The following is a 16,562-nucleotide window of genomic DNA, read 5'->3' on the forward strand; positions in this document are numbered from 1 at the left end:
ACAAGACAAGTGAAGCCGCGTTGCTGCTCGTGGGATTCATTCAGATTTTTTTTTTTTTTTTTTTTTTAAATTCAATCTCTCATTTTCAGGAAATTCACAGGGCGCATCTGAGCGCTGGTGCGTAAAGATCCGTGCGTAAAACTAAAAATAATCCGTCACAGGATTTAATGCGACTCGAAACCTCAATCAAGACCTTCTTCACTTGAGAGAGTGATTGACACGAGGAGGATTTGATGGAGGTCGCTCGGTGACAGCAACACTTTCTCCCGACTTTCAGTTTGGATTTGCACCGCGGCGCATTCAAACTTCTGGACTTCTTACAGTAAAGTGGATCCTCTACCCGCATGAGACTGACACTTTTGGATCTCTTAACTCTCACGGCTATCGCCTTCTATGTGCAACAAGACGAGGATAAAACCGAGCTGAAATCCCCATCAGGAGGAACTTTATTTCCGAGAGCTTCCAGCACCGAACCAGTGGAGTATTCATGAAGCAATATTTGAACTATTACAAGATGAGGCTGAGAACATCGAGGTTAGGTTATCTGTAAGTAAAGAGGTGTCAAGATTATATATTTGGAGCTCGTTGAATTCGAGCAACAGGTTGGACGTTTTAATTTATATTTTCTTCCCCCCCGCAGGTTAATCCAGTTCACGGCGCTTTGCTTTTACGCACAGGTAACTCACATTTTCACTTCAATAAAAAGCATTAATGTTGCGTAAAGTCCTGTAATTAAGTGAGTTAAAGTTAACAGGTATGCAGGCGCCGTGCTCAGCGGCGTATAGTTCAGCGTCTGTACATCTGCAATAGGCTGCAATAACAATGAAAACATTTTATTATGAGCGCTATGGCAATTGGCAACAATTCAAACATCTTGAAAAGAGGTAAGCTCCGGCCTAAAAAGTGATGGTTAAAACACATGTGGATGGAGAACGGCTGAAATGAGAAAAAAAGAAGTCAAGAAGGGGTGAAAGATCATCGGTGGTAAAAACAAACTAGAGGGAAATGTCATCCCCGAGGGTCCATGAAAGCATCTCCAAAAAGATACTGTACATGTAGAAATAAATGAGCGAAGAAAAGGCAGGATGAGCTATTTAAACGTGATGAATGACATAATGAACTGTGGGCCCGGGCCTTGGCTGTTTGACTGGCAAGCTTCAGTCTCCTCACAGTTAACATTTTTCAAGCTTTCCAGAGTTGCTAAGTAAAAAAATAAAAATAAAAATAAAAAAAATCTGCGACATTAAAAAGTAATTTCATATTTTTCACGACATGTGTTTCCTATTGTCCGACAGAACACTGTGCAGTCTCCTCCTAATTTCAAGCACCATGTCACCGAGCAGAGCCGGCTGTCGGACCGGATGAGCCGCAGGTTGACACGAACCTACCAGCTGTACAGCCGAACCAGCGGGAAACACGTCCAGGTCCTGGCCAACAAGAGGGTCAACGCCAACGGGGACGACGGAGCGGTGCACGGTGAGTGAAATAAACGGAGGACGGGACTAGCAGAGAGGAATTAGAGTTAGCAATGATTTAAAGAGCTTACAACGCAATTTATAATTATTATAAACATAATTCAGAGTTCATGTAACCGCTTACCGTGACAGTGACCGGCAGACATGCGCAGTTAGGTCCATTTATGAGAGAAATATGCAAAATATCGCGAGAACACGTCATCTAATTTGTACCCTTTTAAACATTTTGCTAATAGCCTAGCTAAAAACTCCCCCGAAGTGGCTCGGTGAGTTACACACTTCAAGATAGTCATAAAATAAATAGCTAAAGACAGACGCACATGTGCTAATCCGTTCAGAGAGGACACTTTTTTATCGTCTCTGAAATGATGAAGAAACTTTACTTGAAGCCTTTTAAGACCAGATGAATCAAAAGCGATGACAGCTAAAGGCCGTCGTCTCTTACATTTCAATGCGTTCAGACCTCATGAACACAATAAAATAGGAAACATGTTCGCGGGAATTGTTTAAATTCAATGGTGCATGGGGCGGTGTTGAAAAGCAGTGTAAATGGTGTCGTTTTTGGCAGGCTGAAGGAAAATGCTCGAGCCAGGAGAAACAGTAGCAGCAATTGTAAACATCGTTAGTGGCATCAATATGGCCGTCTTTTATGGCCTTATGAAGATGATTTATTTCTCTCATGCGCTGGTTGTCTAGAAAGTCCTTGACACCTGTTATGATGGACTGCAGAGAGAGACTTCGTTTCTTTGCTTCGAGCAGGGAAAAACTGTCTTTAACTTAAAGGGAGCAGAATTCCTGTCACCAAAGGATTTTGGTGTGTCTAGCCATCTTTCCACCACAGCCACCACCGTCCATCCACTCCTCAGTGCCTGCTGCCTGCTGCCTGCCTTTCTGGAGGCCCATTTTATGAGGAATTTTCATTGCATTACAACTCAATGTATGACTCAATTTATAAGGCGCGGTGAAGTCAGCATCTTCACTTTATACCTTTTCCTCTCCTTGCCTCTCCTGTGTGCTCTTTTGTCTTTTACATTTCTCGGCCTACACACACACACACACATTCGCACAGAGGGAGAGTCAGTCATGCACACATTGGCTACGCGTCCTAAGTGGGTGTCACTCTTGTAACCGGCCCAAATCTGACCGCTGCTCTGTGCTTGTGGCTGTGTCCCTGACCGCAGTATTCTCACTCTCCTTTATCCCCAGTCTGAACTGCATCACAGCACAGCGTTTACAGACATTCGACAACAATCACGGCATGCAAAATCACTATCATTTGGTGCTCTTTTGGAAGGCTTGCATGCCATTGTTAAAGGCGGCTACTGGATCATAAAAGGGTTAAGAGGGGATCTATATGTTACCTCCATGGTTCTGGTTCACCGGCCGTTTCAAAACAATTTAATGCCGTTTCATGATCTAATTCCAATTTATTACAGCGTCCACTAATACATTCTGAGGAAAGACATGCTGAGGGCATTTGTCTCATTCACTAACATCATAATCTGCATGCCTGCACCCTGTCATCTCATTATCTGTGCTCTGTTTTGTCTGTGCAGCTAAACTGGAGGTGGAGACAGACTCTTTTGGAAGTCGTATCCGTATTAAAGGGGTGAAGACAGGATACTACATATGTATGAACAAGAGGGGGAAGCTGATCGGCAAGGTAATCTGGAATTCATAGTTTTGTGGCTGCATATGACCAAAGCAACATCTTGAAGTTTGTTTGTCTCTTGGAAATGTTTTTACAGATTTGCAGCTTATGGCGACACATTGTTGAGACACATTCGAAGCCAGAACAAATTTGATTTTCAGATTTGTCTGAGCAGACCTCTTAAGGTTTCAAAGGGTATTTGATTGTCTGGAAAATAAAGACGATCCTCTTTCCACTTCCTGGAAATTGTCCAAAATACCTCAGCTTCTCCCTCCTTTTTTTTCTTTCCCCAGCGGAAAGGACGAGGCAAAGACTGCATCTTCACTGAGATTGTTCTGGAAAACAACTACACTGCACTCCAGAACGCCAAGTACGAGGGCTGGTACATGGCTTTCACACGCAAGGGCCGCCCGAGGAAGGCCTCCAAGACCAAGCAGCACCAGAGGGAGGCCCACTTCATGAAGCGCCTACCCAGGGGGCACTTGCTGAGCGAGAGGAGACCGTTTGATGTCCTTCCTCTCGCCGTCCCCGTGCACCCTGTGAGCAAGCGGACTAAACATTCCCATCACCAGCGCTCAGGGGGCCGCTGAGGACTGAAACCACTGAGGGAGAACTGTGGACGGACCAGCCACAGGAGAACCACTACAAAAGAAATGAAGTGCTCCCAGAGAAATTAACTTTTACAGTCAAGTGCCCATACACTTTTTGCCTCATTTTGTGGACTTATGTAATTCTTTGTACTGGATTGTATGTAAACATTGACTATCTAATCTGCTAGTTATTTCCAATTCAGACAGACTTTAGGACAGATTTTTACTTATTAAATCAGGGGGAATTAAAGCGCAGAAGAGTTCAACAGTATTGTCATGAGTGAAAACCTTTGGTTAGAAGTTAATCAGCTCAGCAACAAAGAATGTTTAAAAGAGAAGTGAGTACAATGAAGCTAGACACGGCAGCTATCTGTGGATTTTCTTGTGGTTACAGCATTTGAGTCTCAGTTGACATGCTATCTTGCCTTTAGGAGGCCATTACGGAGGATTTTTAACCTGTTTTTTTCTACATATATGAATATATTTTTACTGTAAAAATGTAAATGACGTCAAATGATGGAAATATTTATTGTAGAGTGTATATTAAAACCACTAAAGAATCCGTTCACAGGCTGCTTGGCTTTTCTCTTGTGTGGTTGTTTTGGGATTGAAAGCCAGCATACATTGTTGGTTGCCCCCAAAAACTGTTGTTTTTTTTTTTTCTTCTTCGTCAAGCTGGAGACCCAGATAACTGAGGGGCAATATCTGTGACAGGCTACTGAATTCAATGTGCTCAGCAAGTGAGACTTGGGCCTGAATGGCCCGAGCTATGCATTAAAAGCGATGAGGTCAGCCCACCATTTTGGCCCAAACAAAGGTTACCACCATGTAGTTGCATTTCTCACGATCGCACACCGTAACCCTCTGATCAAATGGGCCCTTTGTGAAACCTCATATAAAAGGGCATGTTATACAATAGTGGGTTCGAATAATAACACGAGGAGGGGTCAGTTATCAAAAAGAAGCCAGTCACACAGGGAGGGGTAAGGGGCTGGGAGGGAGAGGGGTTGCAGAAAAAGCATCAGGGCCTGTGTGGCAAAATGTGGCATCGGCTGAAAGAGGGGGAATGGCTGGGAAGAGGCATTCGGGAATGAAAGGGAGGCAGAAAAGAAACCCTCTTCCCAGAGGCAGTTGAGCATGACCATCAGAGGCCAAACGACAGGGGAGGAAGAAGACCCTGAACAGAGGGGACTCGGCTGCTCTCACAGTGCATGAGCTGGATGTCCAATTTGTTAGTTGGTGTTTGCTGCAGCAGGAATTTGTTTTGACAGCAGCTTGATCTCTGAAGACTGTAAAGCATTAAAATAAATAAGGAAAATTAAGACCTCAGAATGGATGCTTGTTGTTTAAGGCATCATGAACTTCTTACATTATACATTTAAGTCGCATTAAGACTTCTTCAAAAACTAGACACCACCTAATCAAGTATGTATGAATGCATTTTTGTCAAAAGCCTTTCTTTAAAAAAAAAAAAAAAAAACATCAAGTCCCTCACAGGAATTTGCAAAACAACCCGGCCGGCTGGGTTCAAAAAGTTTTCTTGTATTCCTATTCTTTCCATCTGGAAGAAGACAAAGCACAATAGTGAGAGAGACTTGTGGTTTTGTCTCTGCTTTTTGCACTTGCTCTCTGGGTTTGGACAAGTGGTTAAAAAATGCAAGGAATCATATGGTTGAAACGATCTATATTTAAATGTCATTGTCTCTTTTAAACAGCACTGTTCTTTTTTTATCCACTGTCTAAGTATTTCTGGTTGGACAGTGTTTTTATTTAATTGAACTTGGTGAAAAAGTAGACAAATATCCCATCTGGAAGCATGGAGCTATACAATTCTTTTTCTTCTGTAGATATCACATATACAGTACATTGACTTCAAAAATCCAAAAGCATGAAATACCGTCTTAGTTAAACAATAAAATCAAATCCATTTGGAATAAATCCCTCCAACATTTGCACCTATTTCTTACTCGCGTCAATGGAGTTCTATCTGGAGACCACAGGCTCAGAGCGACCCTCTGTTGCAAAGGGAAACAGTAACACTAGCCTGCTCGCTGACCAGAGTTTCAGTAATGGCTTTCAGGGTGGCCCACTACATGCAAGGAACATGAGGGTATTCAGTTAACACAAATGGGATGTGCTCGTAACAGTGACCCCGGAACGAACAGGGATGAGGCATTGTGTGTTTTGAGTGTTTTACAAGGACATCAATGAAAGGAAGGGTGGTAGGTTATGTGACCCCCATCAAAACGTCTCCCTAGTAGGTTTGCAAAAATAGACACTGTTGTGATACAAGTTTAAATTTCCCAACAAAGATCTTTATGTGAATTGTTAAATAATTTTTCCATGAAAGAAATAATTTGGGAAAACGTAGTAAGTAAATAAATCTGGTTGTGAGACTGCAAAACAATATATTTGACTGAATATGTCTGTATCAAATATAAATGTCAGGACAAATTACAGCAATAGCAACTCTAATAAATGGAGCCCAATTAGTAAACACAAGTAGAAGCATTAAACCATTAACAAGGCACTGTGCAAAGGTCTTCTCAATGAAGGGATCCACTGAAGAAAAATGCAAGAAAGCTCAGATGTGACTGGAAAAGACGCACCGAGGCTCTGCTCGAAATGCAACGCAGAATGATTCTCTCACTCCCACAGTCAGAATTCACTGAGTTTTGCAGTCGACGTCCCCGTCACCGGTCCCCTTCAGTTTCTTCAGCTCCTTCAGTAGCTCCTGTTCCAGGGTTAAGATCTCCATGGGTTTCTTGTACTGGACAGGAGAGAAGAAAATGCCATTTCTTCAAAATTCTCCTCAAATTTCTTCCTGCAAATCCTTCAGTATTATCATGTTGAAAGAGTGTAAAATAGACGACAAATATCACGAAAAGAGGAATTATTGTAGGCATAAAAAATGTGATGTCAAGAAACTCAGGAGTGACAGGTGCACAGAGGAAAAACTACAAAAGAGTACAAAATCTAAAGGAAAAAAACATCCTCATCTCATCCTTGTGATTCGCATTAATTAACATAATTAAACTATTATGGACACAAACATTGTTTGAGGCAATTTCCTGGGATATTTTCTTTGGATTTGTAAAAAAAGAAAGACAAAAAAGAAGTGTTTTTCAGATATGCTTGTAATTATTCCGCTGAGATGATAAACACATATCTAAGAATCAACCTTTGATGCATACAGCTGTATATTTAAAGTATTAGGTAATATAATATTAAAGGTATTGATTCATTTACTTAACACAGATGTGTAGGACTTACGCTGACAATTAAAGTGTTGTTGGCGTGAGTGAAGCTGAGGGCGGAGCCGTCCAATGGGAGCTGACTGCGATCTAAATCAACAACACTGAACTTCTTATAATACCTGAGAAGACATGGAGAGGATGTCATAGGTCTTTCACACCACTGTATAGACTAATGTATTGTAAACAGTGCCATCTATAGGGTGGACACGAGGATTACATGCAACAAGTGTACAAAACAGCGGGAATGAAAAACAAAAACAAAACAGTGCTCTCATGCAATTTTACTTTTTGTTTGAGGTTTTTATGATGATGCATCGCTCAGATGGCTCCACTGAAACACTGAAGACATCTTTGGGGTAGGGAAGGTTGCGTATTCTCCACTGAAAGCTGGTCTTTGTGTCCTTACGCATGAACACAGGCTGTGGAAACACAAATCATTCAAATGCATTTAACAGAAATGAAGGAATCAAAGTGAACTGAAGCAAAGAAATGAGGTGGTACAAGTCAAAGTCATAGATAACAAAGAGGAATACCCACGTTGGAGCAGTTCTCCTTGATCACCTCCGAATCCGAAGAAGTGACAGGGCCTGCAAGTGGCTCCCCAACCTCCACCTGCCATGTGCCATGAGCTCCAAGTGTGCTTTTATGTCGCCACTTTCGGGCTGTAAAGTACAAAGGTTTTATAAAGATACATAATCGTCATTGAAATTCAGAATGCTGCTGTGTGCAGCTCACCACCTGTTGCTTACCAATGAGCTCATCTGTTTTCAAGTCATACTCTTCTGACATTTCTTTTCCATCTGTGAAGAGGTAGTGGATCTTCCTTTTTCCTGGAAGTGGACATTGTTAAGATTTTTTCATACAAACTAAAAAAAACAGCATTACATGTGATCACTCTGAGGATAGTAAGCAATATACTAAACATTTATTTCACTCCAGAAACTACGGTGTTTAAATAACTTGTGTTCAAATTAAACAGATGTAATTGCAGTAAATAGAAACAGAATGGGTGGATAAAGTGAACTGTTTCACAGATCACTGTAAGGTAAGCAGAGATGCTAACAGACTTGCTAATTAGCTGTGATGCTTCTGTAAAGATTGTACCTCTGATATTAGACACATTGGAAATTGTGCTACATTGGCAACGGGTTGTTAATTACCTCTTTTACTGAATTTATTTTACTGTCTACTTATTAAACAACGTTAAAACAACGCGTGTAATATGCTGCACCGGTTGTGCCACCTGCTTGCTGCTCAGTTAACAGTAATATTAGCTGGAAAGCTAGCTAGCTAACAGTCTGATTTAACATAATGAAAATAACCAACGTTTGGCAAAACGACACTGAATCCGGCGAGCTGACACGGGCAAATCTTTACATTTGAAAATATGTTCTCCTCCTTGGTTAGTTACTCACCATCGTGTATTAAAGCTGTTTTCTTGGATGATTTTAGGGTATCAATCCAGCTCTGCACTGCCATGTTTCTAAAGATGTTGCTCACTCGGCCACTTCCGGACTCAACGGTATCCACAGCAACCGAGGTGAGTACACAAACTAAATAGAACAAATATTAATTGAAGTAATTCAAATTTTTCATCGTAAAAGCTCTATAAAACACCACACTGTATGTATATATTAGGGTATGATTTAGATATAATAATAATAAAAAAAAAACAACCCTAAGCTAAATAATTGACCCGGAAGTGAAACATTTGAATGGAATGCTGTCCGTTCTTCTGGTTTCAGTACGAATGGTTCCATCTGAGCAGGGGTAAGAGCCACAACACTACAGTTTAGAGAGTTTTCTGCTTTCAGTGTCCGATTGTGTTTGGATATTTCGTAATGAATCTAAGTGTACTTTTAATGTTGAGTGAAAATGATAATTGAAAGACCGACGGCTCGGCGTTTCTAACGTTAGCATAAGCTAAAGGTAGTTAGCTAACACAATATTGTGAAATCAAAGGTTGATTTCTCTGTTTTACGAGGCAGCAGAACTGCTGCGGGTACAAGCCGAGACTGCTCCCACTTTTTACTATTTGTGTCCAAACAATATATTTACTCATACTATGAAGTAAACACTAATGTTGACAATGCAGAGCAACTGTACGAGAAATGTGTTTGGCTGTTTTGTACTAAATGTAAGTTATTCGAAATAACAGACCTCAATCAAATTGCAGTGCAAAGTAAAGTACCTGTTACTTTACCTCAGTACTCACTATCGATTCAGTGCTACTTTATACTGACAGTACCACTAGGCTTCAAAGGGAAGGATTGAATCTTTATGGCAGTTACGTGACAGCTACAGTTACTAGTTACTTTATATATTAATACTCTACTTTCAGCCTTAATGATAATGCTATCAAATCTAATGAAACATCCAGTAGTTAGAGTAGTTAAAATTAGCTCCACCTCGACCAAATACAACAGTTAAATGCAACTTACACATGAATACATTAGTAATAATAAACCAGTATTATAATGTTCATAACTAGAGACCATCTTGAGATGTGGTCACACCAGATTCAGACCCATGACTCATGAGTCATTACTACTTATAACATAAGTACTTAGTACTTATGGGTCAGACCGCATCCATCTTTTGGCCGTCATTTTGATCTCAGCTACATACCTGTAAAGTTTCACGTCTGTATCTTCCATGGTTTTGACTCTATCAGTCAAAATCTGTCCGCAGACAGACAAGTCAGGCATATGAACACCTGGCAACATAGTCAAAATCACTTCTGTGATATCTCCAGCTACAAAAGGTGTCACACACACAGACTCACAAGGTGAAAAGGTTACGAGCTGATGCTGTCACGGCCGGTAAATATGGCAGTAGCAGGGGGCACCCTGTCCGCACAATGTGTGTCTTAACTTTTGATACTAAAGATGATAATACTTACAAACCTTTGCAGGGCCTTCAATGGAGTATTTTTACAGTGTATTATCACCCAGTCAAATTGTAACTTTCAAAAAAACAATGGCAGACTTCAAAATATTAAAACCAAACAAATGGCAGCCCCCTAGATATTTTTTTCAAGAGTTTAAAACATAATTCAGTCTATTTTCTAGTGTAAACCCACCACATACTCACCCAACTCTGTTAGTATTGGTATATTGGTGGTGTATAATTAGTAGCTTGTGTTCCAGATCTGTGGTCGTGTTTTACCCTTTAACTTCATAATTCTGCTTCATGTCACAGGCCAACGGCGTCCCCCTTCAAGAAACCAGATGGAGCCTCGTCACGGGATTCTGAAAGCCTTTCCCAAAGTTAAACGTGTCAAAGTGTTACCTGGAAAGGATGCACCCCCAGTAAAGAAGAAACCTGATGAATGTGACATCACAGGTTGGTACTGTTTTTGTGTGCATGCCTCTGTGTGAGAGATAGTAACTGAAAAAAATATGAAGATAGAGCAAGAAAATAATACACAATGCTGGTCAAGAGTACGGAAGCCCTAAAGGGCCATGCATTCATACATTTTATTTCCTCCGTTTTCCCGTGATAACGAGTTAATTTCATTTGTTTTCTCGAGATCTCGAGTTATTATCTCGAAATAACAACTGCCGTTTTCCCGAGATAACGGGATAATTTTCTCGAGATAACGACACTTTGTTTTCCCGAGATAACGATATAATTAATTCGAGATCTCGAGATAATGACTGTGATATGATAGGCCTGAGATTATAGAGACCCCCGGGACTTCGTAACTGCTCAGCTATGTAGTTAACGATGACATCAGGCTCACTTAGATTGCGCCGCCGATATAGCTGAAGCCTTGTTAACCGTCTTTTAGATTACGCACACTAATGTCTATATTATCTGTAATTGCAAGGCATAATGCTATTTTAGCCTGTGTCAGGCCTTGATTTAAAAGATATGTGACGTGGTGATCGATATGCTCCTGCTCCTCTGACATTGCTACACTGAATGATGTTTCCTGCAATGATTTAATATACTACACTATCGTTTTGCTTTCTCAAGATCTCGAATTAATTATATCGTTATCTCGGGAAAACAAAGTTTTGTTATCTCGAGATCTCGAGAAAATTATCCCGTTATCTCAGGAAAATGGCAGTTGTTATTTCGAGATAATAACTCGAGATCTCGAGAAAACAAATGAAATTAACTTGTTATCACGGGAAAACGGAGGAAATAAAATGTGTGAATGCATGGCCCTTTAGGGCTTCCGTACAAGAGAGATAAATTAAGAGAAAATGAAATAACTGACAACACCGAAATAGAGTCTGGAAAATGTATAATGGTAATGCATTTCTCTCTTCTGTCCTAGGAAACACTTTCAGTGGCACCACAGTGTACATCCTGCCTGCTGGAATAGGAAACGCCAGATCCCAGATATTTCAAAGACAAATTCAGCAGAATGGAGGAAAGACAGAGAGTTCACTCTGTCCCAGTGTCACTCATGTTGTTGTAGATGACAACATGGACATGGACAGGGCTCTGCGCTTACTCAAAGTGGCTTGTATGCCCTCTGGAGTCCAACTGGTGAAATGCACTTGGCTGAGCCTGTGCATCAGCGAGAAACAGCTGTTGGATGTTGCCAGCTACAGCCTGCTTTTACCCCAGAGGTTAATGAGCTAATACTGTTAGATATGTTAATAAAGCTGTTGTTATCTGTATTTGTATTTCATGTTTCCACTTTAACATATATACAAATACTTGCACAAGCCATAGTGGAAATGCATCTGCTCTTCACTTAAAATTTGAGTGTTTACAAAAATGTTCTCTCCACTCAGGGAATCTGAAACAGTGCATGAAACTATTAAAGAAGAGTTGCCAGATGTCAAGCCTGCTGCAGAAACTATTTTAGAGCCAGTGTCTGATCAAACCAAGCAAAAGGAGGCCATAGACGCGGTAGGTGTCCAAGAACACACAAAAACAACAAGAATGTGTCTGTTGGCTTGTTATTACAGTTTTACATTACCCTTCACTCTCAGACCGTGCCAGACACCAAAGAAGAAGTACAAGGAGAGGAAGACGGGGTCTCTCAGAATGACCTGGAAGCTCTCATCACCGGCCAGCACCCCAAAGAGGAGTCTCCTGGCCCCAGCCTCGACCCCAGTCCGGACTCTGCTGCTCAGAAGGTGGTCTCAGGGAAGTGGGTCTGTGCCCAGTCCTCTCAGTCCAAAACTAATAACTTCAACAAGCACATCACAGACAAACTAGAAGTGCTGGCCAAGGCCTACACACACCAGGGGGACAAGTGGAGGGCGCTGGGCTACTCCAAGGCTGTCAACGCACTGAAGAGTTACCACAAGCCTATTACATCGTATCAGGTAAATGAACGCAGATGTTTTCTACATTATTTTGTTGGTAAGGTCAGTAACATGTAGTTGTTGGATACACTGTAAGAAGTACTTTTTGTTCAATGACAAATAATTTTTAGTTTACAATACAGGGATTATTTTGCGTATATTGCTATTTTATGATAACCTTTCCTTTAATTTGTTTTAGGAGGCCTGTCAGATCCCAGGAATTGGGAAACGCATGGCCGACAAAATTGATGAGATCATGGAGAGCGGTCACTTGCGGAAGCTAGATCACATTGGGGAGGCTGTGCCAGTACTGGAGCTTTTTACTAACATCTGGGGTGCAGGAACTAAGACTGCGCAGCTGTGGTACCAACAGGTAAAGTACACACACACACACACACACACACACAGACACACACACACACAGACACACACACACACACACACTGCGTCAAAATATTAGAGGTGTTCTGGTTCTTGAATTTACTGTTCAAGGTTCATTTATCTATCATTTAACAACACCAGGGTTGCAAAACGAAACTGAATTTGGTCCTTTTATGCTACATCACAGGAACAACAAAAACAAAACAAACTATTTTAGTGGCATGTGGAGGATGAATTGAGGAGTCTCAAGGCCTGAGGAATGAAGCTGGTCCGTAGTCTGTGACTAACTCAATGTGACAGTTTGCAGTTGAAGGACTTCAGCTTTGCAGTCTCTCTTTTTGGTCAAGGGTATTCACATCAAAGTACAATTTTCAACACAGTGACAAGATATCCACTTGTAGTGAAAGAGATAAGTCCATAATAAAGTTCAGATTGAAACTAAATAGTCTGACTGCTAAGAGAGCTAGGCCAATTGAGTGCCGATATTATCTTATCATATATATATATGAAATTGCAGCCAAACACACAGTTCATAGTCATGTCGGATGAGATCACTCCCATCAGGATAGAAATGTTTAATCATAGGATGAAAGTTATCACTCAGAACAACTTTGTATTGAGTCGACCCAAACCATGACAGCAAAAGATCCCCCACAGAATAACAGAGCCATTGTTTGATATTGTTTTCCTTTAATTTGTCTGTATGTTTGAGGTCACTAAGAAACACTGTCACCATTATATGATTTGTCCACCATAGAGCACTGACAAGTTTATTTTCCCACGCAGTCCTGATACTGAACTATTAAAAAAACAAATTGAACAGATCATTATCTAGAATGTTTGTTTACATTATACATTAAGAAATACATAGTGTCTGTCAGGCAATGGATCCTAATTAATTAGGAGCTCTTTCATCGGAGGCTTTTTTAAAGTGTGCGACCCTCATCACAATCCTTAAGGAAGAGTAAGTAGGGGGTTGGAAATGACATTTAATCCCATTCAAAATGGCAATAAACAAGTTTTCTGCTCCAACGTATCATTAGAAAGTAAATGTTGATTGCACAATAATGACAACATCTGTGTTTAGATTGGTTTCCCATAACCTCACTTTAACTATGGTATTTTGTTTGCCACCTGGCATGAATTCTCCAGGGAAAATGAAGGCTGTCAGGGACCATTTTTATCTGCTTTCACATCTCTATTATAGATAAAATGAATTAATAAACTATTGCTACTTTGGGGAAAATGCAAAGCGATCTCTAGTCTTTGCCACAGCAGCGCTAACAATAATAGCAGCTGGAAATGCTAGGAGGAATAAAGTTGTCTGTTTCCGCTTTAAGTTAATAACTAAGGCAAGAAGGAAACTTTTATTCTCTATCCTTTGAACATGTTTCTAAAAATGTTATTCATCTTGTAGGGATTTCGCACATTGGAGGACATCCGCACAAAAGCCCACCTCACCAATACTCAGAAAATAGGACTGAAGCACTACGATGACTTTCTAGACCGAATGCCTCGAGAAGAAGCAGCTGCCATAGAGACAGTGGTAACGCACCTTCATTTGTCCTGTATGTATTATCTACATGTATCATTCTGCGACGACTGAAATATGTTTGCACCCTTCACCACTTCTGTAGGTTTAGACAAGTTTACATAGAGGTGAGATATCTTTGAAAAAGTTTGCTTCTCTAACCGACAGAAATTTGGAATCTGAAGGCTTAAAGCAGGAAAAAGTTTGAGTCAGCGTTCCTTTACTGCCTGATAATGTGAAAACCAGACTGTGTGCTCACAAAGTGGAGCATCCCAAAGGGGAAAACTTACTCTTGAAAGTTGCTGCATCTTAAGTTAGCCAGATACCTGTTCACTCCAGAGCGTTGAGCACAACGCTAGTTGTTTTCATATTGTATTACTTAGATTTTCTTTTTTCCTCCAAAGCTGCCAGGTAGAAAGTGCACATGAGATAGATGAGTAAAGCACGTGTACTCCCTCAGGCTTGTCAGAATAATATGTGATGCTTTAGTGAGCTTACCTCCCAGTATTTGGCTGGAATCAGGTAAAAGCTTACTTGTTTGCCAGATTTTTTACAAAGCATCACTTTAGGATAGATGATAGCTTCTATTTTGTGCAGGTGAAGGATGCTGTCCAGGCCCTAGACCCACACCTGGTGGCGATGGCATGTGGCTCTTACCGCCGGGGAAAGGCCACATGTGGAGATGTTGATGTACTTATCTCTCATCCTGATGGCAAGTCCCACAAGGGCACTTTCAGCAAAGTGTTACAGAGCCTCCATGACAGTGGTAAGCTCCATCTTTTTTGGGGGTGTTGAGGATTTTCTCATGTTGCACGTTTTGTTTTTCTTGAGAGAAACTTTTAAAAAACTGTTTATTTCTCAGGGTTTTTGACAGACGACCTTGTGAGCCACGAGGAGAATGGAGAGCAGAAGAAATACATGGGTGTGTGCCGTTTGCCAGGACCCGGCCAGCGCCATCGCAGGCTGGACATCATAGTGGTGCCCTACAACGAGTTCGCCTGTGCGCTCATGTATTTCACCGGGTCGGCACACTTCAACCGCTCACTGAGAGCCCTGGCAAAGACAAGAAACATGAGCTTGTCGGAGCATTCGCTGAATGAAAAAGTGGTGCGGCAGGGTAGCTTGAAGGTGTATGGCGGCACTCCACTTCCCACACCGACAGAGAAGGATGTTTTCCGTGTTTTAGGCATACCATACAGGAAGCCTCATGAAAGGGACTGGTGATGAACGGCCCAACACGATGCATTTTCTGGTTTTATAGAAAATGCTGATGATGAATGATGAATTGCAATTATGCTCAAACAACAGATTTTAAGGATGTTTTACTGCTCCACAGATCATGCAAGAGCCCCTGTTTGACTTGAATGCTCATTTTTAATGTACAATTTATAGGGTTGCGTTCACTCAAATCTTATTTTTAACCTTAGCTGTATGTTAAGTGATATATGTGCCGAGATGTTTTGGCGTCCACCTCTGAAACCTCTGCTGCCAAAACAATACACTGAATTGAATTTTGTTGTAGCTCCACAGCCTTTAAACAATATTATTTTTAGAGACAGCATTGTTAATAGATACAAGGTTCCCTGTGGAGTTCTCTTGTAAACAAAATGTATGTTATGTTTACATTCACTTTTAGTCACCATGGCACATTGTGAGGAAGGCCAGTCAAATGTGTTAAATGCATCTCCTTCTACATAAGATATTTGCAAAGCCAATTTTTAAAAAAATATTTGAAATCATACATTGTTAACACACATCTTTACTAGCTAGTAGTTCTCTTCCCTGCCTTGAATCCTTTCAAGTGATACATGTGTGAAAGGGTGAAACTGGCAGCAGGAATGTGTATAATGTCGCTCATGTGCTCGCTAGTACATCCTCATGCACATACTCCATAAGCTTCCATTATGCAGGGCTGGCATCAAAGGTTTTAATGGCAAATATCTCAAAACGTCAACAGATAAATCCCAAACTATCCGCAGGTCTAGGTACCACCAGGGTAAGTGCAAAAATATGGGATTTTGCGAGCTGAGTGAACTAGCCCTTTAAAGACGTGTTACTATGGGAAATGCTTGACAATATATTTTATGAAAGATGACTAATGATAATAAAACCAGTAAAGGGTGATAGCGGCTCTTTTCCTGTGTCTTCCTTCATTTTTCAGAACAAGCTTCGGCCTAAAATGAGAAGGCCCTTACAGCTGCAGGATGAGCAGGCCTGTACACACCGGGTGTAAGCTTGACTGGCCTTTGGTACTATGGAGAACCACTCTCCCATTACTTGTTTTGCTTTTTGAAATAGGATCTTGAGGAAGAGGACTGTCCAGTGAACATGTGCTCCCATAAACCACAGAAGAGGAACCCAGGAAGATAACAAGGCCATGCATCGGAGACGCACCGATCAGTGA

General features: G+C 41.1%; 3 protein-coding genes across 4 annotated transcripts; 2 read left to right on the forward strand and 1 right to left on the reverse strand.

The window, feature by feature from the left end:
- Positions 1-487: 487 nt before the first annotated feature.
- Positions 488-4,284, forward strand: fgf8b (fibroblast growth factor 8b). The gene is made up of 5 exons (XM_073469177.1): positions 488-546; positions 641-677; positions 1,296-1,476; positions 3,032-3,138; positions 3,420-4,284. Exons 1-5 carry the CDS (start codon positions 488-490, stop codon positions 3,714-3,716), a joined length of 681 nt encoding a protein of 226 aa, XP_073325278.1. The 3' UTR covers positions 3,717-4,284.
- A 1,101-nt stretch (positions 4,285-5,385) lies between these two features.
- On the reverse strand, positions 5,386-8,480 carry dpcd (deleted in primary ciliary dyskinesia homolog (mouse)). The gene is made up of 6 exons (XM_073472912.1): positions 8,389-8,480; positions 7,723-7,803; positions 7,511-7,635; positions 7,259-7,392; positions 6,990-7,092; positions 5,386-6,486 (listed from the first exon to the last, which is right to left on the reverse strand). Exons 1-6 carry the CDS (start codon positions 8,450-8,452, stop codon positions 6,382-6,384), a joined length of 612 nt encoding a protein of 203 aa, XP_073329013.1. The 5' UTR covers positions 8,453-8,480; the 3' UTR covers positions 5,386-6,381.
- A 15-nt stretch (positions 8,481-8,495) lies between these two features.
- poll (polymerase (DNA directed), lambda) lies at positions 8,496-16,282 on the forward strand. Of its 2 annotated transcripts, none has more exons than XM_073472930.1 (9): positions 8,496-8,513; positions 10,175-10,318; positions 11,262-11,559; positions 11,728-11,845; positions 11,929-12,267; positions 12,446-12,619; positions 14,045-14,173; positions 14,756-14,924; positions 15,021-15,468. In XM_073472930.1, the coding sequence occupies exons 2-9, from the start codon at positions 10,204-10,206 to the stop codon at positions 15,380-15,382; spliced, it is 1,704 nt and encodes a 567-aa protein (XP_073329031.1). In that variant the 5' UTR covers positions 8,496-8,513; positions 10,175-10,203; the 3' UTR covers positions 15,383-15,468. The 2 variants fall into 2 exon arrangements, with proteins under 2 accessions (XP_073329031.1, XP_073329024.1); XM_073472923.1 differs by lacking the exon at positions 8,496-8,513 and adding an exon at positions 8,696-8,743 and having other exon boundaries at positions 15,021-16,282.
- Positions 16,283-16,562: the final 280 nt, after the last annotated feature.

This window comes from Pagrus major, chromosome 1 (genome assembly GCF_040436345.1).
Source record: "Pagrus major chromosome 1, Pma_NU_1.0".
Taxonomy (NCBI): domain Eukaryota; kingdom Metazoa; phylum Chordata; class Actinopteri; order Spariformes; family Sparidae; genus Pagrus; species Pagrus major.